Raw genomic sequence first — 25661 nt, forward strand, 5'->3', positions numbered from 1 at the left:
AGATAGATAGATAGATAGATAGATAGATAGATAGATAGATAGATAGATAGATAGATAGATAGATAGATAGATAGATAGATAGATAGATAGATAGATAGATAGATAGATAGATAGATAGATAGATAGATAGATAGATAGATAGATAGATAGATAGATAAATCAGAACATTTTTAAAAAGTGAAAACCTATGACTTGGACTTTGATATAAAAAATGTGTGTCTTATTTACACACGTTCAGTGCTATAGCACGATCAGACTCTCCTTTTCTCTGATGGCAGAGCAGAAACGCATTTGGAGAATGAATCAGATGGACAGAATGAAATCTTGCAGTGAAAGACTAACAGATCTGTTCCTGAGAGCTCTAATACACTCACACTCACTTATCTTCTCTGACAATGAGGCTTCCTCTCAGACTACACAACTTTCCCGTTGTACTTTGTCTTCCTGAAGCAAATTTGTCTTGTCTAAGTGTCTTATACCTCCAAGACAAACAGTTTACCTCTGGCAGATCCAGATTTTGTCAATGCTTGAATGTTGACTGTCAGCTAATCTCCTGGTGCTGTTGGAAGAGAGCAGATCTTCCCACCGCAGATTTCTGCATGTCTGTCCATAAACGCTGGAGACTGTGAAAGTGATGACTACAACTGATAACATCACAATCATTTGCTGAACACCCTCAAGCGACACATGACATTTCTACATTCAATTGTTTGCTATTTGTACCTGATTTATCCCATAAAAATGTGTTTTGCTGCTGTAAATGAATGTATTTACCCAGCTAACAAAAATGTTTTTAAAAATGTTTTGCTATGAAAACACCTGGGCTACGACTGTAACCTCGGTTCCCTGAAGAGGGAATGAGACGCTGCGTTGATTGACGCTAAGGGAACGTTTTGCGTGATTATGTCTTGAAGCACATGTGAAATCAGTCCAGTGGTGTGGCCGAACGTCAGAGGCGGGTGACGTCACGAACCAGGAAACTATAAAGCCTGCCCAAACAAAGCAGCGCTAGCTTCGTAAGGTCTGAGCAAGTCGTTTACAGGCACGTAGGAGATATGGCAGATGACGCAACGTCTCGTTCCCTCTTCAGGAAATCGAGGTTACAGTCATAACCGAGGTGTTCCCTTTCAAGGGAACTCGCGCTGCGTCGATTGACGCTAATGGGACGTCTAAACCAACTCCACCATAGCAAGAAGTGTCTTTCCTGTGTGAAATCATACGAGCAGCACTAGGACGAGAGCACCCGAGACCCCGGTGTAGAGTCCAAGTCCAAAGAGTTATACCTGACGAATGTGTGTGATGAGGACCACCCTGCCGCATCACAATCGTCCTGGAGAGGCACTCCTGGCATTAGGGCCTTAGAGGCCGCCATACTCCTAGTAGAGTGGGACCGGACAGCCATAGGGGGAAGGCTGTCCGGTCGACTTATAAGCAAGTGAGATAGCCTCAACCACCCACTTGCTCATTCTCTGATTAGATGCCAGGGACCCTTTGTTAGGGGGCCCAAAACATACGAACAGTTGTTCAGCTTTACGCCACAGGGCAGCTCTGTGAACATAGGCATCCATCGCCCCTAACTGGGCATAGAAGGTTGTTTTTATCCTGGTCCGAATTTTGAAAATGAGGAGGACAGAAGGCCTGAAGAACAATTCATCTAGCCACATTAGTGGGGGCCTTGGGAATATAGCCTAGTCAATGGTGAAGGAACGCTTTAACCATGCCAGGCGCAAATTCCAAGCACCAGGGTGCAACCGACAGTGCCTGTAGATCTCTTATTCTTTTAAGAGATGAGATGACGAGGAGGAACAGGTCTTTCAACTTAAGAAACCTAGCTGGAACCTCCTCCAAAGGCTCAAAGGGAGCCAAGGAAAGGCCTTGAAGGACAATGGCCAGATCCCATGTCGGCACCCTGGTACGAGCTCAGAGTACCACGAAGGAAACGAGATACCAAGGGGTCTTTACCCAACGACTTTCCACCTAAAGGAATGTGGTAAGCACCTATGGCCGCCACATAAACCTTTAAAGTGGACGGGGATAGACCTGCAGTGAACCGCTCCTGCAGGAACTCCAGCACTGTACCAACCGGACAGTTAACTGGGTCCAACTGATGGTCACTACACCATGCAGTGAAGACTCTCCACTTCAGGGCATAAGGTTTCCTCGTGGACGGAGCACTTGAGTGTAGAATGGTCTCCACAACCTCAGTTGAGAGACCAGTCCCTATGAGCTGGGCCCCCTCAGAGGCCAAGCCCACAGGTTTCACAGTTCTGTTCAGGGGTGAAAAATCAAGCCCCCTGCTCGGGACAGAAGGTCCCTCCTGACGGGTATCTCCAGAGGAGGCCCGTCGAGGAGAGACCCTAAATCGTGGAACCAAACTCAGCCCGGTCTCCGTGGGGCTATAAGGAGTAGGCGTACATGATCCCTGCAAACTCTCTCCAGAACTCCCTGGGGAAAAGCACACAAACGTAGCCTCGGCCACGTCTGTACCATCGCATCCAGTCCAAGAGGCGCTGGATGCGTGAGGAAGAACCAGAGTGGACAGTGAGATGTCTCTCGAGACGCAAACAGATCCACTTGAGCCTGGCCGAATAGCCTCCATTCAGGATGTCTTCTCCTATATTCTGGGCCCCAGGGATGTAAGCTGCTCTGAGTGACAGTAGCTTCCCCTGAGACCACAGGAGGATTTGGTGCGCCAGTTTGCATACCCCGAGCGCAAACCCCCCTGACGATTTATATAGGCGACCACCGATGTGTTGTCTGTGCGGACAAGCACATGGTGGCCCCTGAGGTCTGGGAGGAAATTCTTGAGGGCAAAAAATACAGCCAACATCTACAGGCAGTTGATGTGCCATGAGAGATTATGGTCCCTCCACAGACCCTGAGTCGAGCGTCCTTCGAGGCCCGCTCCCCAGCCTGTGAGGGAGGCATCTGTCATTAGCATCCTGCGACGACAAGATGCTCCTAACATGGGGCCCTGGGACAGGAACCAAGGTTTCTTCCACATAACCAGGGCACGTAGGCATCGCCGCATAACCTTGATCATGTGAAAGGGGTTGCCCCTCGGGGGAAAACCCTTTGATCCTGAGCCACCACTGCAAGGGTCTCATGTACAACAGGCCAAAAGGTATCACATTGGATGCAGCTGCCATCACAGCCAACAGTCTCTGAAACTGCTTGAAAGTGAGTGACTGGCCTAGTCTTATTCTTTTCACAGCTGACAAGTTGGACTCTATGCGTGTCAGGATAGGCATGCCCACATCAACATAGAATCCCAAACCACACCCAGAAAAGTGGTCCTCTGAATTGGAGAAAGTACACTCTATTTGGCGTTTAATCGTAACCCCAACTCTCTCATGTGGGCGAGAGCGACATCTTGATGCCGAACCGCTAACTGATGTGACTGAGGTAGAATCAACCAGTCGTCGATGTAGTTCATGATGCGGATACCCTGCAGGCGCAGTGGTTGGTCAGATCCAAAATGGGACGCAACCCCCCATCCTTTTTTGGAACTATGAAATACCGACTGTAAAACCCGGTTTCCCTGCTGGAGGGAGGTACATGTTCTATGGGCCCTTTCTCCAACAAGGTTTTCACTTCTTGTTCCATTACCAGAACCTGCTCTGGGTCCACCACAGTGGATAGGACCCCCATAAATCTGGGTGGGCGAGACTCGAACTGCCCTTTTCTATGGTCTGCAGGACCCAACCAGAAACATTTGGGCAGTAGCTTCCACACTGTCAAAAATTCTACTACTAAATTCTACTCATCAATTAAATATTTAAAACTTTTTTCCTTGAAAAAAAAAAATCTTCATGCCTTATCTTGAATGTAACTCAACACCCTTGTCTCATTTTCCATGAATATGCAAATGAGTTGATCTAATTGGTTACAAGGCAGTTTGTGAGGTCAGAAACACCAGCGATTTCAAACCATGTTTTTGAGACTGTCTTTGGTTCACTGCAGTTTTAAGGAGAAAATACTCAGCAATGCTGTCGACTTATGAATTTACACACGGTTTGTCTTAAAGCATATTAAAAACACCATATGGACATATAAACAACATTAAAAGCTGGATATTCACCACTGTGGACTTTAAGTAATGGAGTAATAATAATGTACTACATGTACTCGGGCGTATGGTTAGAGTTAGTTGCATGTAATTATACATATTGTACTGGTATTTCCATAGTAAGCATATGTAACAAACACTATAATAAAGTGTTCACTTCTCTTCTTTTGTGACACAGGTCGTCGTATAGATAATAACTGCATGAAAATTATTATTTTGTGTTTCATTGACACTGGGTGAACTTCTCCAACCTGTGATTTTATGGCACTAGTTTTGTGGTCACAGGGTTTGAATCCTATGATCCTGGTACGATTTACAGCTCCACGCTGCAGGCGAGAGGGATTTCCCCCGGTGTGAGTTGAATGCCAGTGCTGGGCATCTGAAAATAAAGCGTCCCGACAGAAGGAGACAGGGAGAACACAGCCAAGGCCGTCACTTACTCGCTTTGACAAACTGCAGCCATTATGCAAGCGTGACAGTATTTCTCTGAGGGCAATTTCTAAAAATTATTTCAACAATGTAACGAGTGAAATGTCAGCACTCGCTAATTATGTTTATGCTAATTGTTAATTAGGCTCTCAATGAGCATTGTCTTAATTAACAATGGCTGTGAAAATATGTGCAGGGCAGTGAAACATAAATGAGTCCAGTAATTGCCAGCCTCCGGTGATTAACACAGATATATTGGGATTTTACTGCTTCTGTTACAATGCATTTTTATTTTTGGTAATAATTTTACTTAATAGCGAGGGTTGATCGAACGGATGAACTTAATGCAATTATCTTGATTTACTTAATGCAGTCTTTTTTTGATGTTTTGTTTTTGTTTTCTGTGTGCAAACATCTATAAACCTTTATTAAGCAAATAATATGTTGACTAACCTTTTGAAATGTTACCTTTCTTCTCCATCCTGACGCTCAGTTTGAAATTCAGCAAATCTTCTTGATCGTGTGCCTAAAGAGTTGCTGCCGTGTGATTGGCTGATTAGACATTTGCATTAACAAGCAGTTGAACAGCAAAATAGTGTTGGCCCATATCCGGCCCACATCTGGTCCGACACCATGTTGCTGTCTTGGCGTGTTCTTGATAAAGTGGCCAGTGAGTGTATGTGATATGTAATATATACTCCACTTATTGTTCAAATTAAGTGTTATACATCTAATGTTGCATCTTTTCATAAACTAAAACATCTTCTGTTGTTCATCAGTGCTACAGTACTTGTCGATACACAAATCATTAATGGCATCATTTCATATTGTTTGCTTTCATGACCCCCATCCCCAATTATTCAGCAATGTTCAATCCACTCATGCAAATGAACCGTCATTAGGAGCCACTAATGACTGACTAAGAGCTCACGAACAAGTTGTGAATATTGTACAACTGCTCCAGAGTGGAACATCTTGTCTTAATTATCCACACTGAAGCCATGGATAGAGCTATTCAGAGGCTTGATTGAATTTGACGTGAACAGGGGAAGCGTTTGTGAATGGAGATTACAACAGTGCAATGCTAATGACCATTCGAAAATATTAATTTCCATACTCTGGTTTTAACAGCCCATCTGCTGTGTGTGTCGAAACCTGTGTACTTATGCACACATTTTATTCTCCAGTCTCTCGTTACGCCGTAAGTTATATATCTGTTTCACTCGTTTTAAAGTAAAGCACACTCTGCACACCAAATGTCATTTTGCTGACGCAGTAAAGCCATGCTTTACAGGTTGTAACTGTAGCCAAATAAAAGGGATTAATGGTCGTTTCAGCTGGCAGGGACAATAAAAGAGGAAACCAATTATTTGAAACCAGCAAAGCTGTGAAGACAACTTATTTTTGTTGGCTGTTTTCTTTTTCTAGACTTTATCTACTGGTGAAAAGACATCTCTTTGGCTCTGTCTTTATGTCTTTGATTACTCACAGATATCTCTAGAGTTGGAGATAATGATAATCTGCCTCTATAAAGAGACATTGTGTAAGTGTTTCACCTCTCTAATCGTGGCCTGAAGATTTCACAGTTCAACCAAGAATTTCACTAAAGTACAATAGACCAACAGTGGATATAGAGTTTTGAACTGCCTTTATTGATTTTAAAAACATTATCATTAAAGCATAAAAAATAAATCAAATTAAACAGGAAAAAACTAAATAAGAATTACAACAAAAAAAAACTATATTACACATATGTCGAAACAATAGTACCCTAGTTTAAATAAAATATTAGGTTCAGCTTCCTTAAAAAATCCTATAAAGGGATTCCCTTGAAAAACTTTTTGGGTTTTCCCTAAAAAATAAAAAGTTTTTTCAAAGCCTAACAATAATTCCTTAAACCATTGTTTAAAATTAAGGCTTTGTGTGTTTTTCCAAAGACGAGCGACTACAAGTTTAGCTTGTAATAAGCAGAAGATCAACATTTTCTAAACCAGAACTAGTTAAAGTGCAAGTTACAGGGAAAATATTTAATATACAAAGTCTAGGACATGGGGACATTTTGTTTCACCACCAATGATAAAAAGTCTAAAACATTTTCCTAAAAAGGTTGAACTTGGGGACACTTCCATAAGCAATAAAGTTCCTATACAGGTTACATTTTAAACATTGATTGGGAATGTTGGTATTAAATGTAATTCTGGAGTTATGTATACTCTCATAATCCACTTGAACCGCAGAAGTTTAAACCTGGTATTAATTGGGTTTGTGCTTTAAAACAGATATTCTGCCATTCATCCTTTGTTATATTCTTACGTATATCTTGACACCAAGATATAAAAACGTTTATTTTCCGTCTTTTCCCTACAGTTAGTGGAGATCAGTCTAAAACAAGGACTAAAACATTTACCACCATTTAGGTGGTTTAAAATATGTTCTTCTGAAGGGGACAGATCTGGTAAGAGAAGAGAATAATGCTGTGCCTTATTGATAAGATCCCTAATTTGAAGATATATTTGTTAAAAAAGGGTTTTAGGTAAAGCAGAAATTCAAATTTTGTTTGTTAAAGGGATAGTTCACCCTAAAATTAAAATTAAGTCATAATTTACACACCCTGGTGTTGTTCTAATGCAATACACCCTTCTTCCTTTTTAGACCACAAAAGAAGAATTTTTAAAAACGTTGCGCTCGTGCTCGTCCATATAATGACAGTGAATAAAAGCTTTAAAAATGATGCAAAAGTATCCCAGGATGATCCGATGCGACACGTGTCGTATATTCCACGTGTTTATGATGGTGTTTGGTGAAAAACTAACAGAGATTTAATATATTTAATGAAAATCTTGCCGTTGATCTTCTGTGCTTGACTGCGTTCATGGGACTCTATTAGTGCCACAGTTATTATTAATAAATATGCAACATGAAATACAATCCATGTACCTTCTTCTCTGAGGTGAATATATCTGTTGTAAGTTATTATGGTCATGTCAGCTGTCATTCTGACTGTTTTCAGACAAACTGAGATGGTCAGAAAGTACACAGATACTTTTTGTTGAATTTATAGACATTGTATTTCATGTTGTGTTTTTATTACTCTTGATTTCTCGTAACTCGTGTGTTTTCTGGGTGAGTCGGATTAAACTGTGGTGCTAATAGAGTCTCTTGAATGCACAGAAACCGCAAACGACTCATTTTGAGACACTGTTTATGATTTATGGGGAGCGGGTGGATTTTTACCATTATGGTTGTGTACACACACTGCCGACACACATTTGTGTTCAAACGCCATGTAAAAGTGAATTTTGCATAATAGGTCCCCTTATAATCGTAGATCCGAGTCGCCACTGACGAAAATAACCATCAATTTTAGTCCTCTGTTAACACTATTTTACAGTGTCCTTGTTACATGTGTTACATGTATAGTTGCTATAGTAATAAAGGTAAGTTATGTATAATTACATGATGCAACTAACCCTAAACCAAACCAAACCCTAATTACACTGTAATAAATTAAAACAGAAAGTTAACAGAAAGTTTCCGTACTATATACGATGAATAACTGTGATAGATCTAACCGTAAATTTAATGTAATTTTACAGTAAAATACCATTAAATTATAAATACAGTTTTGGGAAGTGAAAAAGAAAAATTCATTGTATAATTTACAGTGAAAAAACGTATTTTTTTCACAATTCCCTGCGTGACACTTCACATTTGATGTATTTTTGTTTTTGTTTTTGTTTCCAATCAGTTATGTACATTAGGGTGTTTTGTTAGATTTAATGTTGTTAAATTAATGTTTATTGCATTTTTAAAATTTCATGTGTGTCAAATTTGTCAAATTACCATGATGGTGTTTAGTGTGTGTGTGTGTGTGTGTGTGTGTGTGTGTGTGAATGACACTGTGCAGCTTCTATATATTAGTATTGAATGTCTTTTGGAAAAGCTGCTTGTGATGAGCTTTGATTCATCATGTGACTCTCATCACCGCTGTGATTGGTGGATGTCGGTGTATTCCCATTGTACAAAACAGATATTAGTACTTCAATAGATCAGTAAATTAAATTTATATCAGATAATGAAATACGCTTTTTTACTGTAAATATAAGTTAAGTCTGTAATACCTAACATAAAATGCTGCTACTGTATTTTTTACGGTAAATTTCTGGCAACCACTACTGCCATTGTTTTACTGTAAATTTAACGGAATTTGTTTACAGTGTAACCCCATTGTAAGTACATTTAGTTATTACTCACAGAGGTGGGCACAAATACATCAAAAACTATTTTGTTACAAAATACAAATACTGGCTCATGAAATGTAACAAAATAAAATACAAAATACTGATGTGAAAAATGTATTTAAATAAAATACAAGTAATTAGTATTTTGAAAATACAAAAATACTCCCACAATAATCTTAAATCTTTTTTTTTATTACCGAAAGGTCAATATCACAAATAGTAGCAATGACACAAATATGAGAAATGTGTAAATTCAAAATGGCGAAGTAGCAAATAAAAAAGTATGGGCATTTCACCAAATCTCTACAGGGCCTGAAATAGCTCCCTCTGACGTAAATGGCATATATAGCTAAGTTCACATCAGTGGTGTGGTAGGCTGCCCTTAATAGCAAAACGTGTTTGATGTAGGCTATGTAGCCATATTATCACTGTTACTCTACTCGTGCCTTAAAGGACAAGTTCGGTATTTTACACTTAAAGCCCTGTTTTAAAATAGTTTCTGATGAAATAGAACGGTTAAGATTGAAATTTGGACAAATGCTGCTGTCCCGAGAATTTTCGGTTTCTGTGTTAGCGTTTGTTAGTGTTTGGTCTTTATATAATTAGTAATAGTAGCGTACACCACATACAAACCACTGAAATCGGTTGACAAATGTTAACGTTATCATTGTTTTTATCCAGGAAAACGTCTCGGTTACGTATGTAACCCTCGTTCCCTGAGTAGGGAACGGAGACGTTACGTCGGATGACCACGAATGGGGTTTCGCTTAGAACGCCTATCGACTTCGAGTATTACAAAACGAGCCAATGGCAAAGAAATTCCATGGGTCTGCGGAATTTGCATAGCGTATCTCCGCCTTACCTCGTGGGTATAAAAGGAGGACGCCGGCAACAGGCAGATATGTTTCTTCGCTGAGGAGCCAAGACTGAGCTCAGGCGATCCCCGCGGTACAGCGGAAAGTGGCAGGAAGACGTAACGTCTCCGTTCCCTACTCAGGGAACGAGGGTTACATACGTAACCGAGACGTTCCCTTTCGTTGTCACTCCGAGTTACGTCGGATGACGACGAATGGGGTTACCAGTCTAATCACGCAACCTTCTCAGCTGTCTTCCAGTGCCCTGCGTAAATCTGAGATCCCTGTCGTGAGACTGGCACGGACGAAGGACTTCTATTTAGCACAGGAATACCAAGGTACACTGGGGAGCATATCCCAAAGTTTAGGGGAAATATGCAATTACTGCCAACCCAGAGGGGGGGAATTAGAGAATACACATATGACCCGAAGGAGACATATGGAGAACACTGGGGTGTCCAGCCGCAGGTGGAATATTTCAACCCCAGGGGTGGCAAGGTGGCTTGCCAAGGGAAAGACACATGCTCAAAGAGACTTACAGTGGAAATACACATGTGGGGGTCGCTCAGAGGAGGGACCATGCACACGGAAGGCACCTAGCCGACACGCAGGCAATAGACACTGGCGCCGACGCCAGGAGTGCTGGAGGAGCTCAGGGCTTTCGGGGAAGCTCACCTGAGGAGAATATCGCACATATCCAGTCCGTGGAGTGGAATGGCGAGCAAGCGAAGAAACCTGAGCGGTACTAGCTGGTTGAAGCGAGTACACGAGAGGACACTGGCTCCCCTCGGAGATTATAGAATCTGGCGAATGTGTTAGGTGTCGCCCAGCCTGCAGCTCTGCAGATGTCTGTTAGCGAGGCGCCATGCGCTAGAGCCCAAGAGGATGCCACACTCCGGGTGGAGTGGGCAGTCACACCAAGGGGGCACGGTCGACCTTGCTGCTGGTATGCCAAAGCAATGGCGTCCACTATCCAGTGAGACAGCCTTTGCTTTGAGAGAGCCTTTCCCTTCAGCTTCCCACCATAACGGACAAAGAGCTGGTCTGAGGTCCTGAAACACTGCGTCCTGTCTACATAGGCGCGGAGAGCGCGTACTGGACAGAGCAGTGCAAGGCTGGGTCTACCTCCTCCAGGGGCAGCGCTTGCAGGTTCACCACCTGGTCCCGGAAGGGAGTGGTAGGAACCTTGGGCACTTATCCAGGCCGGGGTCTCAGGATCACGTGAGAGTAAGCCGGCCCGAACTCCAGGCACGCTTCGTCAACGGAGAATGCGTGCAGGTCCCCTACCCTCTTGATGGAGGCCAGTGCAACCAGGAGCGCTGTCTTCATAGACAGGAATTTAAGCTCGACTGATTGCAAGGGCTCAAATGGAGCACTCTTCAGGGCAGTTAGAACCACTGAGAGGTCCGAAGAGGGAACGAGAGGAGGGCGAGGCGGATTTAGTCTCCTCGCTCCTCTCAGGAACCTGATAACCAGGTCGTGCTTCCCCACCGACTTACCTTCGATGAGGTCATGGTGTGCGGCAATAGAGGCAACCTAGACCTTCAGGGTGGAGGGAGACAGCCTTCGCTCCAGCCCCTGTTGAAGGAAGGAAAGCACAACGCTGATCGAGCATCTGCCTCGGGGGTCTTCTCGGTGAGAAGAGCACCAGCTGACGAAGAGGTTCCACTTCAACGCATAGACGTGTCACGTGGACGAGGTCACGCTAGCTCGTAAGCTGCGCGGACATGGCGACCGAGTCGATATCCATACCGAGAAAAGATATCCTCTGCACGGGGCAAAGTTTGCACTTCTCCCAGTTGACCCGAAGGCCCAGACGAGCTAGGTGCCGAAGCACCAGGTCCCTGTGTTCGCAACCTGAACTCGAGAGTGAGCTATGATCAGCCAGTCGTCGATATAACTCAGGATGCGAACCCCGTGTTCCCGAAGGGGAACAAGGGCAGCCTCGACGACCTTCGTGAAGATGCGAGGAGACAGGGCTAGCCCGAAAGGGAAAACCGCGTACTGGATGCCTGCCCCTCGAAAGAAAACCGAAGGAACGGTCTGTGTCAAGGAGAATAGAGACATGAAGTAGGCGTCCTTCAGGTCGATCGCTGCAAACCAATCCTGGGCCGTATGCATTTGAAAATGCGTTTGAGCATCTTGAACGGCATCCTGTGAAGGGAGCTGTTCAGCACGCGCAAGTCCAGGATTGGCCGTAACCCACCGGTTTTCTTGGGGACAATGAAGTAGGGGCTGTAGCAGCCGGACCTCATCTCGGCTGGAGGGACAGTCTCGATTGCACCCTTCGCCAGCAGGGTGGCAATCTCTGCTCTCCTGATGGGGGCATAGCCACCGACAAAAGGGGAGCGGACTCCCCAAGCGGGGAGGAGACCATGCGAACTGAATCGCATAGCCGAGCCTGATGGTCAGCGGGACAGACGGGGAAGCTCTAACCAGGCTCCCAGGAACTGAACCAGCGGGATCACGCGAACCACAGGCGTCCCCCCAGAGGGGCAGCGAAGCGGAGTAACTGGCCCGAACGTGGACGGCATAGCAGCCCGATGTGGGTGCACAGTTAGCAACCGCGCCCTGGCAGAGGGGACGGCACGCCGTGTCAACCACCTCTGAGACAGAGGGGGACGAGGAGAGCACGGCTTGTGGGCGGCGCTCTGTGACGTCCGAGAACTCTGTGCTCAGAGACGGGAGAGTCAGCTCTTTGGAGAATAAGGATTCTTCCCCGGCCCTCCCCCGGGGAAAGGAGTGGTCCTGCTACCAACTCCTGGAAAGAACTGAGTCCCATCTCTGAGAAGCCCATCTCAAGAGCGCCACTTAACCCGGCGTGTAGCGGGGTGCGGGGCTGGAGAGGACTGTAGCGTCCGACCGCGGGTGGGCGCCCTCTGCGGTGGGCAGACCGCGGGATCTGAGCGGACGGCGCGGCCGTCGGGACAGAATCAACGTCAGTCTTTTCCATCGCCGAGGAGCAGGTCTCACGAGCGCCGCTTAACCCGGCGTGTAGCGGGGGGCGGGGCTGGAGAGGGCTGTGGCGTCCGGCCGCGGCCCCCAGAGCCGGCCCGTGAACGGGCGGGCGGGGAGCCGCGGGAGGGCGCCCTCGGCGGTGGGCAGGCCGAGGGATCTGAGCGGACGGCGGGGCCGTCGGGACAGAATCAACCTCACTCTGCTCATGGGCGGCTGAGAGCTGTTGGGCAAGCCCTCAACCGCACCACCGAAGAGGCCGACCTGGGATATGGGAATGTCGGACAGACGGGTCCGCGCGACATCCAGCACATCAGACAGGTTCAGCCACAGAATGGTGAGCATCACCTGACCCAGGGAGCGTACGGCCACTTTCGGCGCTCAGAGAGCAAGGTCAGTGGCGGCGCGCAGCTCAGTGAAGAGCCCTGTGTCAGTCCCGCCCTCGTGCAGGTCCATGAGCATCTGGGTCAGGTGGACCAGCAGAATGACCATGGCCTGCAGTGAGGCGGCTGCCAGTCCCGTGGCGCTATAGGATCTCGCCACAAGCGTAGACGAAAAACTACAGGCCACGGGCGGGTGCTTAGGATCGTGCCGAGAAGAAGCACTCTGAGGACACATAGCATCGCAACAGAGCATTCAGCCGGGGGGACCCCAGTGTACCCATGGGCAGCGGCCCCATCGAGGGGAGGAAAGGCGGATGAGATCAGCGAGCGGTCCCGAGAAGACAAGGGGGTCTTCTTGGACTTCGATATCTCATCATGCACGTCCGGGAAGAGAGGTATTGGGGTTTGCCGTGGACGAGGGTCGGCGGCCTTACCGTATGCACACCGGAAGGTGGCAGCTGTGACGAGCCCTCACTTCCAGAAGACTCAAACCCACCTAGTGATGCTGCAACAGACATGGCATCTTCCTCTGTAGCTTCAACTGAAACACGCGGGCCACCAGAGGGTAGACTCGCGGGAATCAGCAGTTCACTAGCGGGCACCGTCATTGAAGAGGGGGTCTGGGGTCGCGGACACATAGTCGGCGCCTTGATCCAGACCGTAACACTCAGGTCACCCTGGCCACCAGCCGAAGATCGGGGGGTGGATGAGGGGACTCTCACTCTTGCGAGTTCACCGAGTCTCGACCTATATATGACGCGATGATCATGTTCCCAGCGAGAACATGAGTCACCCACGAGCGCCGTTCAAGCATGATCAAAGCCCAAACACACTAGACAGCGCTCGTGCCCATCAGAGTCCGATACCAGTCCGCTGCAACCAGAAATGCACGGGCGAGCCGTCTTTAAAAAGACGTGCCGTGTGCGAGCTCTTTTATGAGAGGAGAAAAAAACTCCGCGATGTTGAAGCACACAGGGAGACACACACACACTCTGGCAGATCACTGCACAGATCAGCAGGCACTGTGAGCTCGCTGCAGATCGCCGTCACACCAACACCGGAGAGAGAAGCTCGTCTCGTAGAGCGAAGTCAGAGATGACTGTGGAGTGAAGAAATACTCTTGGCTCCGAAGCGAAAACATATCTGCCTGTTGCCGGCGTCCTCCTTTTATACCCACGAGGTAAGGCGGAGATACGCTATGCAAATTCCGCAGACCCATGGCATTTCTTTGCCATTGGCTCGTTTTGTAATACTCGAAGTCGATAGGCGTTCTAAGCGAAACCCCATTCGTCGTCATCCGACGTAACTCGGAGTGACAACGAAAGGGAACCGCAGCTCACCCGTTTACTTGCATTTGTTTACAGCGCAGTCTTGCCCTCAGCAAAATGGCGGATGCGTTGACGTATCGCAGCAACGTTCCAAAGCGGCCAATAGGGCGTCTATGTATTTATTATGTCTATGACCGCGACTGCATAACTACAGAAAGAATACAAACAACCCCATTTCTGTCTCCGGCGGCGGAGTAATACCGTACCTCACAGAACATACCATACAAGTCAATGGAGTTGGACAAAAACTACGATAAAACCTGTTGGAAAGCATCTTTTGCAGCCATTTTGTGTAAAAATAACAGACCGAGAATTTGTCACAAAATCAAAATTACATTTTAATCATAATATATATGATTAATCAAATTAATCATAATATGTGTGGGTTTAGCGGCTAGCTGTGTGTTAAACCGTTTGAATGAACTCCACTTCACATCGGGAGGTTTTTTGCCTCCACGTCGAGCATTAAAATCATTTAATGCACAGCTATAAATGTAGCATAATGTGTACAGTATCTTGTGCTAGCTGTTGTACTGGATTGGTGTCATGAGATTTAAATGCACTATGGTAAGAATGGTAAACAGGTTACTAGTGTAAATCCTGCTGGAGATTCAGCTGACACTTTTAGGCTGCATGAGCAATCAGTTTTTCTTCTGGACAGTGCATACATGATTCAGATCTAATCCTAACCTTTAAACAAACAGAATTAGTCCAATCATATCCAGAGCAGAGGCTTGAAGAGTGAACCATCAGAATATTACATTAATAGGTTTTGTGGATGAAGCCAGTTTCATCTGGACTCATTGCTGAGATTTGCCGTTGTGCGAGGAAATGGGGCTCACATGAATACAGACTGATTGATCAAGTGATGGAGTGAATGGCGTTCTCTCTTCAGTATAAGTGTGTACGTATGCTGGATTTACAGGCGGCGTCCTGTGTGTTCATTTAGCTTATAGGACTCCTGGTTTCAATGCATTTAAACAGCTTCTGTCTGCTGTGATGCACAACTCAGAGCTCCAGATACCAGATACCAGAGCGGACCTGCATAAATCCCCCAAACACACTGAGAAACAAGAAGAATCAGACTGTCATCAATATGTCCTCTTGCCTCAGTGGCCGGGGAAGGTTTATCTGTGAGCCGAAGGGCCGTATTGCATATTGACTGCGGCCCCGTAACCTCTGCGGGACACGAGAGCAGAGCCTCTCACCTGAAGACATCGTCCCAACACACGTTTGTCTCCGGCCTTCGACATCCTGGATGAATATCACCCCAAAATTCTCTTTACCAGAATGAATCTGCCGGGAGAATTTCTTTTTTGTGATTACCATACACTCACTGATGTTTCTCATAACGAATACTGTGATAATGTTTTTTTCACGTATTCCCAGAGAGCAACATAGTGTCGGCCCAGATCCGGCCCACATCTGGGCCGTGTCGAATCCATGCGTACCAGATGTTGCTGTTTTTTAAACCATCTTTGTAAATATGTTTTTATGTTATATCAATGACAACTTTTTTATGCATTACAGTAATTGAGAATTGTGAGGAATGTGATTAATTTTCAAAACTGTCATTGATAATGTCACAGTATAAACCAATTAATGGTAAATAAATCAAAGGTGACAGTAAAGGTTTACATTGTATTACAAAAAAAAAACGGTATCAGTTTCCACAAACATATGAACCGTTTTCAACATTGATGATAATCATAAATGTTTCTTGATCATCAAATCATCCTATTATACTGATTTCTGAAGGATCATGTGACACTGAAGACTGGAGTAATGATGCTGAAAATTCAGCTTTGATCACATGAATAAATTACACTTTACTATATATTCACATAGAAAACAGCTGTTTTTAAATAGTTTTTTTGCATTTTACTCAGAAAACCCAAGGAAACATTACCTGACTGGTTTGAGTACCATATTGCCTAAGCAAAAAACAAAACAAAAAAAACAGGCAGGACAAATGATTTTTAAGGTGAGGCAATTCTTAATAGACTTTTCCCTAATTTCTTCCACTTTTTCCAGTTATCTTGAATGCTATTGTCAATACAACTAAAAATTTTGGGATAACGTCACATAAATTCATGTTGATTACCTAAAATTTCTCACCATTATTGTGATTAGTGTTCCCTTTTGGTTGGGCACTTGGAACTTCATTTATATTATTGTAATTCTCTTCCCAATTGATGCAGTGATGCAACATGAAATCACAGTTATTTGATTTTTAAAGGAAGTGATGGATAAATATGATATATATATATACTTAAATTACTTCCATTTTTTGAATTAATGTATTAATTGATATACATAACTATATCTATGTATAATAAAGATCTTTTAACATTTGATTGCTAACACTTATGGCATAAACTTTTAATTGGGCTGATATAATCCCTCTATATTTGTGACAATATCTTGCCATTTTGCTTGAGTCACACACAGACTTCAAGATTCAACATGTAAACCACAACAATAACAAGTTTTTTTACTATTATTCGTTTAATTAATTAGACCATTACAATTTTATTTGCTGTCTCTTGTCAGTATAACCCCAATAACGATAGCATATAAAATTGTAATGGTAAAATAAAGCCAAAAATAGTCAAACAAAGCAATTCATTTATTCATGCCGCAATGCACTTTGGAAGTACATATCCGGATCACAGATAGAATTAAGTTGAAAAAACTTAAATGGATTAAGTAAGAAGAACTTCATGCAATTAGGTTAAACTTACTTAATTAAATTAAGGCAACGAGTTTGCACCATTGAATTAAATAAACTGAACAAATTTGTTTTTACGGTGCAGTGTGAAGCTGCGCACAGGCACACTTAGGACGAGAGCACTAGAGTGCCTGGCGTAGAAGGAATATCCAGGCTATAGCATCTGATGAAAGTATGCGGGGTGGCCCATCCTGCTGCATCACACACTTCTTGGGAAGGAGGACATCATGCCTTTGGTTGAATGAGCCCTCACGAAGGTGAAGGCAAGCTGTGCACCTGATAGGCCATAGAGATAGCCTGAATGACCCAGTTACTGATGGTCTGTTTGGATGCGGGAAGCCCCTTCTTGGGCGACCCGAAGCACACCAGCAACTGGTCTGACTTCCGCCATGAGGAAGACCTCTGGACATAAACCTTGAGAGCTCTGACAGGGCAGAGCAAATTAAGTCTTTCTTCATCCAACGTCACGTGAGGTGGGGGATGAAAAGCCTGCAGAACCGTAGGCCGTGCCACATTAGATGGCACTTTAGGCACATAGCCCGGGCCTGGGATGCAAGATAGCCTTAAAATCGCCTGGAGCAAACTCCAGACACCTGTAAGATTTAAAAGGGTCTGAAGATCTCCTACTCTCCTCAGAGAGGTAATGGCTAATAAAAAAGCTACCTTGAAGGAAAGGTTCTTGGTCTCAGCCGATTCCGGAGGTTCAAAGGGGGCCTCGACCAGCCCTTCGAGAACCACTGCCAGGTCACATGTGGGAACTCTGGTCCGAGTAGCAGGTCTCATCCTCCAAACCCCACGAAGGAAACGTACAACCTGCTGATGTCTTCCCAAAGGGCCATCACCCAGAGGAGTGTGGAAAGCCGCAATGGCAGCCACATACACCCTGAGTGTGGATGGGGTAAGACCAGCAGAGCCTGGAGGAACTCCAGCACTGAAGCCACCGGGGAGTTAACTGGGTCCACCTCACGATCTCTACACAAAATGGTGAAATATTCCATTTTAGGTTGTACAATTTCCCTGTGGAGGGAGCTCTAGAGCTGAGTATGGTCTCCACTACTCCTGCTGACAGGCCAGCCTCTCGGTACTGTGCCCCCTCAGGGGCCAGACCCACAGATCCACTGATGGATATATCCTATGGAGGGCCCTCTAGGAGTGATATTATGTCTGACAACCATATTCGGGCCGGCTACAATGGGGCTACTAGCAGTAGACAGACCCCTTCACGATGGACCCTCTCCAGAACTCCCGGGAGCAGAGCGATCGGGGGAAATGCGTACAGGCGCCGCCTCGGCCCTGCCTGCACCATGGCATCCAACCCCAGCGGGGCTGGATGTGTGAGGGAGAACCACAGTGGACAGTGTCTTGAGATGCGAACAAATCCACTTCCACTGGGCCGAACCTCTCGCATATCGACTCCATCACCTCATAGAGGGCGTGGTTTCAGACCCCCCTGATGATTTAGATAGGCCACTACTGACATAGTGTCTGTTCTCACAAGAACGGGGTGTTACAAACCAATCCTTGGGTTTGATTTTGCTCACAATGATGGAAATAGTGAGCATCTTGAACCTGAATCTCCTCAGAGACTGATTCAAGTGCCTAAGATCTAGAATTGGACGCAACCCCCCAGCTTTCCTAGTAGCGGCTGTAAAACCCGGACTCCCTGTCCAGCGCAGGAACACGCTCTATGGCCTATTCATCTTTGCCAACAGGGCGTTTACTTGTTCCAATACCCGCCCCTGCTGTGGGTTGATTGCAGTCCAAACCATCCCGTTGAAATTCGGTGGGCGGAAATGGAACTGCAACCTGTCGAGGCTGATTTCAGGTATTATTTGAGATTTGTTCTTCTCGATTTGTTCTGATTTGCCGATTTGCCGACATCCCTTTGTAGATCCGTGTATGCCGTCACATACAGGTGAAACTCGAAAAATTTGAATATTGTGCAAAAGTTATAATTTTGATGATTATGGCTTACAGCTTATGAAAACCCCAAATTCAAAATCTCAGAGAATTGTATTCTCGAAAGAGAATCCATTATAATAATCAGTGATGCTGTCTACACAGGATGCGCGCGACGCCACAAACTGTAAACAATGGACTATTTCTATTTTCTGACGCAACGTTCGCTTTGTCCTGTCCAGTGTTATTCTACCTTAATATTGAAGTTACGTGTATATATTGAAGTGGTGTGTAACGCTTTCAAATCACTAGCCATTTTGGCAGGTTACTCATATATTAGCGCATTGCTCAGAATCTGCTCATATCTGGCTTACTTGAACATGCACATAACTAAGCAACAAATAACGGCATGCTTGTTTTTTTATTTACATTGAAGCTAAGATTAAAAAGCATTTAACGTATCACAGTTTATATATAAATAAACAACAACAGGCTGCTGAACTGTTATGTAGTTAATCTGGTTTATTCCTTTTTGGCTAGAAGTTCTGAATGGCCGGTAACTTAAAAATGTATTGGCCGGTGAGTGAAAACGTTAATTTCAAACCCAGGTTATTAGAATGTCTAAAGCAGACCAATACTTTCATCTTTACATTTTCCCCCCACTCCAGAACTGTTAGTTGTGATTCATGTGGCGCTTCTACATTCTGAGCTCAGTGAAGAGAAGCGCGCCCTCCTCTGGCCAGAGGCAACACTGCTTGCTTCATAAGGCAGATGGCTCTGTATCTGTGTGCACTAACATCGAGATTTTAGCAGAATAAGTGTAGAAATCATAGTTTTTTTTCTGGTGGCTTTTATAAGATTCCAAAAAAAAAAAAAAAAAAAAATCTAATACAGAGCATAATTAAATAATGCTTATAAAATTAGATTATCACGAACAACACCTCAACCGTAATGACATTTTTTTTTACCCAAAAACATTTCCTGAATATAACAACATAAATGTATCATAATCCATAAAGTCCGTGCAGTTGTTCTTTCCTCGTCTCGTGTGCGTTCACAAGCCCTCGCGCTGAGATTGAAATTCTCCTTCTCATTGCCAGTCTTAATAGACTCCTTCGACCTCATCCCACACTGAGATACCATCTGATCCATAGAATTAATTAATTATAGCCCAAATATTACAGATTATTAAAAATAGCATAAGTAATAGTGTAATATCTCAAGCTGTCGAGTTTAATAGTCAACATTGTCTTGGCTGCTCTTATCAGTGGGAGACACCCGGTCAGAATATTGATTTCTAGTCGTTTTAACCATCATCTGCTGTTGTGATGGAGAATTGTCAGGCTTTTACTGCTCTGTGCTCATTTAAAATCATTAGATTGCTTCTGACTCGTTGACTAAAGCTGTCTTTCTCCCAGAGCACTGGAATATTTATATACTGTGAAAACTGACAAAGAATGTGCATGTGTTGTGCAGAGGAACGAGAGCTGGAAATAACATCATTTAGTGGCCTAAAAGTCTGCCACAAAACAGCCTTTTTCATCCGCTAAAATATTTGCATTATATAAATGATCCGTTTCTGAAAAGATTTTGTGCTTTCATTATTTTAGCTGATGCATTTAAAACAGTCGAAACCGGAGCGTTTTTAATGATCAACTCAACCAGACTGAATGAGATTGGTCAAATGATCTGGAATATGTAACTGATTTGTTCTGACATGTCAGAAGTGTCTTGTTTTTAATTGTCAATAATGAATATGTTATTATGGTGATTTTCTTTAAATATGATGTAGGCTGAAGCAGTGAGGAACTTGGTTCGATTTGAATGGGACAATTTACATGCAAATTATTGTGCATAATTAAATTGCCAAAATCTAGGAGGGATTTTTTTTTTAATTTTCCAAATCAGCCGAACAGACACATGAACTGAGTGCTCATGGATATAGCCTACATGGGCTATTCGAAGACATCTAGGGCTGGTTAGTGGACAAGGTCTCGAGACGCGTCTTTTATAAAGTTCAACTTATTGTAACTTCAGCGTTGCGTTTTTAGAACCCATCCGCGAATATAGCGACTGTTGAATACGTCCGTCTTACGCTTATTTGTGTATAATGGAAATGTGTAGTGTAATGGAAAAGGCGTTCTGTGTGAACCTGCAAACACAAGGTTTCGTGCTGTGAAATCTGCATTGTTTAATCAGCTTGTTGAAAATGCATTGGGATGATAGTCTGTAGATGTGTGTGCAAATTTAAGATCACAAGTTGAATGCCCTGATGCTGCAGCTCTTCCTGACTGGATACTCGTTTAACTGTTATTTTGTGCAACTCTTAATTAGTTGCTTCCAAAGGATCATTGCTTTGAGTGATTGCGACGAACTGACCTTTCATGTCACATCTGAAGCAAACAGAAGAAGATTCAGTTTTATCACTTCTGTGATGTTTTCCATGTGAACTACACCATTAGGATTTTGCGCTCGAGGTTGTTGTTATAAGTTCAAAAACTTACTATGCCTTCTTGTTTTTTTGTAAACTAATAGGCCTATAGAAGATAATCAAAGTTAAAATTTACTCTCAGGGTGATGATTCTAGACTGTTATTAAAACAGAATACATGATTTTACTATATAGCCTATATATATATATATATATATATATATATATATAGCCTAAATATAAAACCTATTTATATTCGTTTCTATAGCCTAGGTGTTGTAGATGTTTGTGATTTTGTGTTCAAGTGAATTATAAAGACTCGCTGCTTTCAAGTGTCCCGTTCTCTCGTTATTTCTCTGGAAACAATGATTATCCTAACCTTAAGCCATGCAGTGCGGGAGATGGGAGGGAGAAAGTAAGGAAAAATAAGCCTATTTAGTGTGTTTCCAGTCCAGTGCTCTCGCTGACAGCTGTGTATATCAGGGGCCACATCATCGCTCACTCTCCTCACACTCCTCGCACTCTCCAGACGGAGATAATAGGCTATTAGAGGCATGGGATTAATTTGTAGCCAATTACCACTCACAGTGGAATATGAATGCATAAATAAGCCACGGCTTGTGTCTAAGTTTTGGCGATGATCAGAGCAGTGTAAAGGGGAGGGAGCCAGCTGCGCGCGCGCGCGTGTGTGTATGTGTGTGTGTGTGTGTGTGTGTGTGTGACATAAACGAGGGGTGTCCTGAGGGGACGGTTCAAACCCAGAAAGGACCTGAGCAGGGGGACATCAGCATCTCCAGCTGGATCAGCTCCTGACCAGCATCTTATAGACGTGTTTCAGCAGCATGTCTCGTGTTGAGTAAACACAGCAGAAGTGCGAGAGCTGGAGAGATATGAACCGGGAGAAGGAGAAGACTGGCGACCCCACCGGAGTGATCGTGGTCCCGCAGGACGGCATGGACGACGCGTTGCCGGTGTTTCACTGCGCCGCGGGGAGAGACGCGTTACCGGCGGACAGCAGAGACACCTCACCGAGACACGAGCACGAGCACGAGCCCGCGGGCGCGCCGCCGACCATACACCGGACAACGTCCTTCTCGGTTCTGGACATTTTGGACCCCAATAAATTTACTAGTAAGAGGCAAGCGCCTAATAGGACAGGCTGTGAGTTCATGTTTGGTGCGGAGAACAGAAGTGACGACTCAAATCACACGATCGAGCACAAGTCTTATCAGGAGGACTACGACTGTAAAAAAACGGCAGGGATTTTGAGTAAGTGACCATGGTGTGTGTTCAATGTTATGTTTAAACATGACCGCGTTAAAGTGCATATAGTTAATAACATGGACATTCTTTTTTCCCCCAGAATATTTAGGCTAAAATTATTGTAATCTTTTTTAAAAATTGTAATGTAATGTAAGTGAAATGGGTGCTTTAGCTGGCCAGTCACAAATTTTTCGCCGTTATAACACATTTTTTAAATCACTTTTCGCTTGAATTATCCTGTGGTGTGTCAAATTAATTTATAAACGTGCAAATATTTCATGCAGTCCCATCATTATTTAGGGCATAAAATAAAAACATTGTTGATTATTAGATTGAGTATAGAATGTCTCTGCTTGAAATGTCCTGCCCTTATTCAGACCTGTTTTGTGTTTATTATAAGAAAATATACGTTTTATAACAAAATTATTTCTTTATTGTTAACTAATGCAACTTGGCCTTTAGCCGTGTTCTTCACCTGGAGGTTCATAAAGAAGGAATTTAACTAAAGTTTATTTACAGAACTCATTTAACTAGTTTTGAAGTAATTACAATCACTATAAATCGCCATTTTAAGTCTTTCAAGTTTTTGATTGAGTGGCTGTTGTAGTGAAACAAAGGTTTAATAGAATTCGTTTTTTCTTGAGACTGAGTGGAAACTTTCACTTATTGTTAAATGTTTGTCACTTGGTGTGTGTGTGTGTGTGTGTGTGTGTGTGTGTGTGTGTGTGTGTGTGTGTGTGTGTGTGTGTGTGTGTGTGTGTGTGTGTGTGTGTGTGTGTGTGTGTGTGTGTGTGTGTGTGTGTGTCAGGTAAACTTCATGGTAAACTATATTAATACAACCCCTCAGATGAGTCTTGTGTTTAGGACTGCACTTTTTAGTTTTTTGGGACCAATGATCGATATCCCCCTTAATAAGTATAATAGGCTTTAATCTTGTAATTATCCGAATTTCAACTCTATAATTTAGATGTTGAGAGAGAGTTTGCAAGCTGCCTGAAAGAGATATACTCATTTCTATAATAGGATATCGACCAGATCCTCCCCATTATCCGCGTCTTTACGCAGAGACCTGCCTTAAATTAAGCGCAATCGAATGGCTTTAATTGTTTTTTTCTTTAGATATGTTAGCGCTTTGTCTCGAGTCTAAATGGTGAAAACAGAAAGCGCAGTCTTCATGAGGATCATCTTATCTTCTGTGCCTGTGTTTGCAATGACAAATATGTGTCAACCTCTATGATTGATCGGAGGCCGCGCACGAAAGCAATTCTCAATAAACAGTAATTGTGGGCTGCAATAATTTGATAAGGTTTGTGCTGTTTTTAACAGCCGCTTTAAATGGTTGAGTAAATTGAGAGTTATCGATTAGTTGTGATTTAAGATGTCAAGACGAATTGACACGCCAAAGGAAGTGGCATCTATTCACTCACTTCATCAACTAGACAAAAAACGCTCATACAAAAATAACAGCTTTATTTCAATTATTAAAAAAAGTTTTTTTTAAACTAGTAATGGTGTAACATAATTATTTAAATCAAAAGGTCTTTCAAGCAATTAGGAAGAAAATATGTTTGCGTTAACCAGTGGACAGTCAAAGAGATTTTAAATAGCCTGGTCAATTTAAAGGACAAAACGAATGTTTATTTCAGAATGTTTTATTTACACTTAAAATAAAGGCTCTTTATTGGCATCGATGGTTCCACAAAGAACATTTAACATCGGTGGAATCTTTCGATTGCACAAAAGGTTCTTTATAGTGGAAAAAGGTTCTTTAGATTATTCAAATGTGTTTCACACTAAGAAAAAAACTGTTTATTTTAAGAACTGATCACTTAACGATTTTTGGTGAACAAAAATTGTTTCACTGAGAAAAAAAACCCTTTTAGGGCGGTTATTTTTAAGAGTGTAAGGAAAAAAGGCCAAATTAATAACAACATTTACAGCTACTTGCTAAAATGCCTGTTTTTTTCCTTCCCCGTAATAATTGATCGAAACTTGGTGAACCTGTTGGTGGAGACACATCCATGTCTGTGTGTGTGTGTAGCTGTGTGATTCACCTGTACATGCAGGAGTTTTGACGGGTGTTTTGGTGTGTTCCCCAGAGGACGGGTTCGTGTTCCGGTCAGATGAGCGCGAGTCTGACGGCGAGCTGTGCAGCGAGGAGAGCGCGCTCACCGGGAACAACGACACCGAGTTCGGGCAGCACGAGGACGACGACTCCATCAGCAAGAGCCCGGACGGACAGCAGTCGCAACAGTCCTCAACAAACGGACAGAATAACTCGGCGAAGCCCAAACGGAAGCGCTCCGGTTCGGACTCGAAGTCAGGCAAACCCAGGAGAGCCCGGACCGCGTTCACGTACGAGCAGCTGGTGGCTCTGGAGAACAAGTTCAAGTCGACGCGATACCTGTCCGTGTGCGAGCGCCTGAACCTGGCGCTGTCCCTGAGCCTGACGGAGACGCAGGTGAAAATATGGTTTCAGAACCGCCGGACCAAGTGGAAGAAGCAGAACCCGGGCGCAGACACCAGTGCGCCGACCGGCGGGAGCGGAGCAGGGCCGAACGGGTCCCTGAGTCCCCTGAGCCCGTCCCCCCCCATGAGCGCACACCTGTCCATGCACACCAGCTACCCGGGCCACGCGCCCGGAGGACTCGTGTGCACGGCGCAGTTGCCGTTTCTGCCGGGTCACGCGGTTCTGTCGCCCTTCATGCTGGGCTCGCAGACTTACGGCGCGCCAACGTTTTACGCGCCGCACTTATAAGAACAGAATCACGGGAGGAGGACAAAGAACATCTCTAACTTGAAGCACTATATTCTCTCACACACGTGCAAAGACACTTGATAGGTTTGTGATGGGAAGCGAATGTTTTTCAACCTTTGCTGCACTGTGGCAACCCCAGAACTCAGTTTACGTGTATAATTAGATTTCGAATTGCTTCATTTTGATAAAATGTGAATATTTCTCTAGCGCAGACTGTAAATATTCAGTTATTATGAAATGTGTTTAGACTTTAACTTTGAATGCAAATGTAGTAGGAATAAAACGGTATATCGAAACAAAGAATGAGATTGTTGGATTTAA

At 44.0% G+C, this 25661-nt stretch overlaps 1 protein-coding gene across 1 annotated transcript; it reads left to right on the top strand.

The window, feature by feature from the left end:
* The first annotated feature begins 22109 nt into the window (after window positions 1–22109).
* Window positions 22110–25661, top strand: nkx1.2lb (NK1 transcription factor related 2-like,b). The gene is made up of 2 exons (XM_077201720.1): window positions 22110–22588; window positions 24682–25661. The coding sequence occupies exons 1-2, from the start codon at window positions 22210–22212 to the stop codon at window positions 25338–25340; spliced, it is 1038 nt and encodes a 345-aa protein (XP_077057835.1). The 5' UTR covers window positions 22110–22209; the 3' UTR covers window positions 25341–25661.

The sequence above is a fragment of the Siphateles boraxobius genome, unplaced genomic scaffold, assembly GCF_051911475.1.
Source record: "Siphateles boraxobius isolate OS27281-9 unplaced genomic scaffold, OSU_SipBor_1 117, whole genome shotgun sequence".
NCBI lineage: Eukaryota > Metazoa > Chordata > Actinopteri > Cypriniformes > Leuciscidae > Siphateles > Siphateles boraxobius.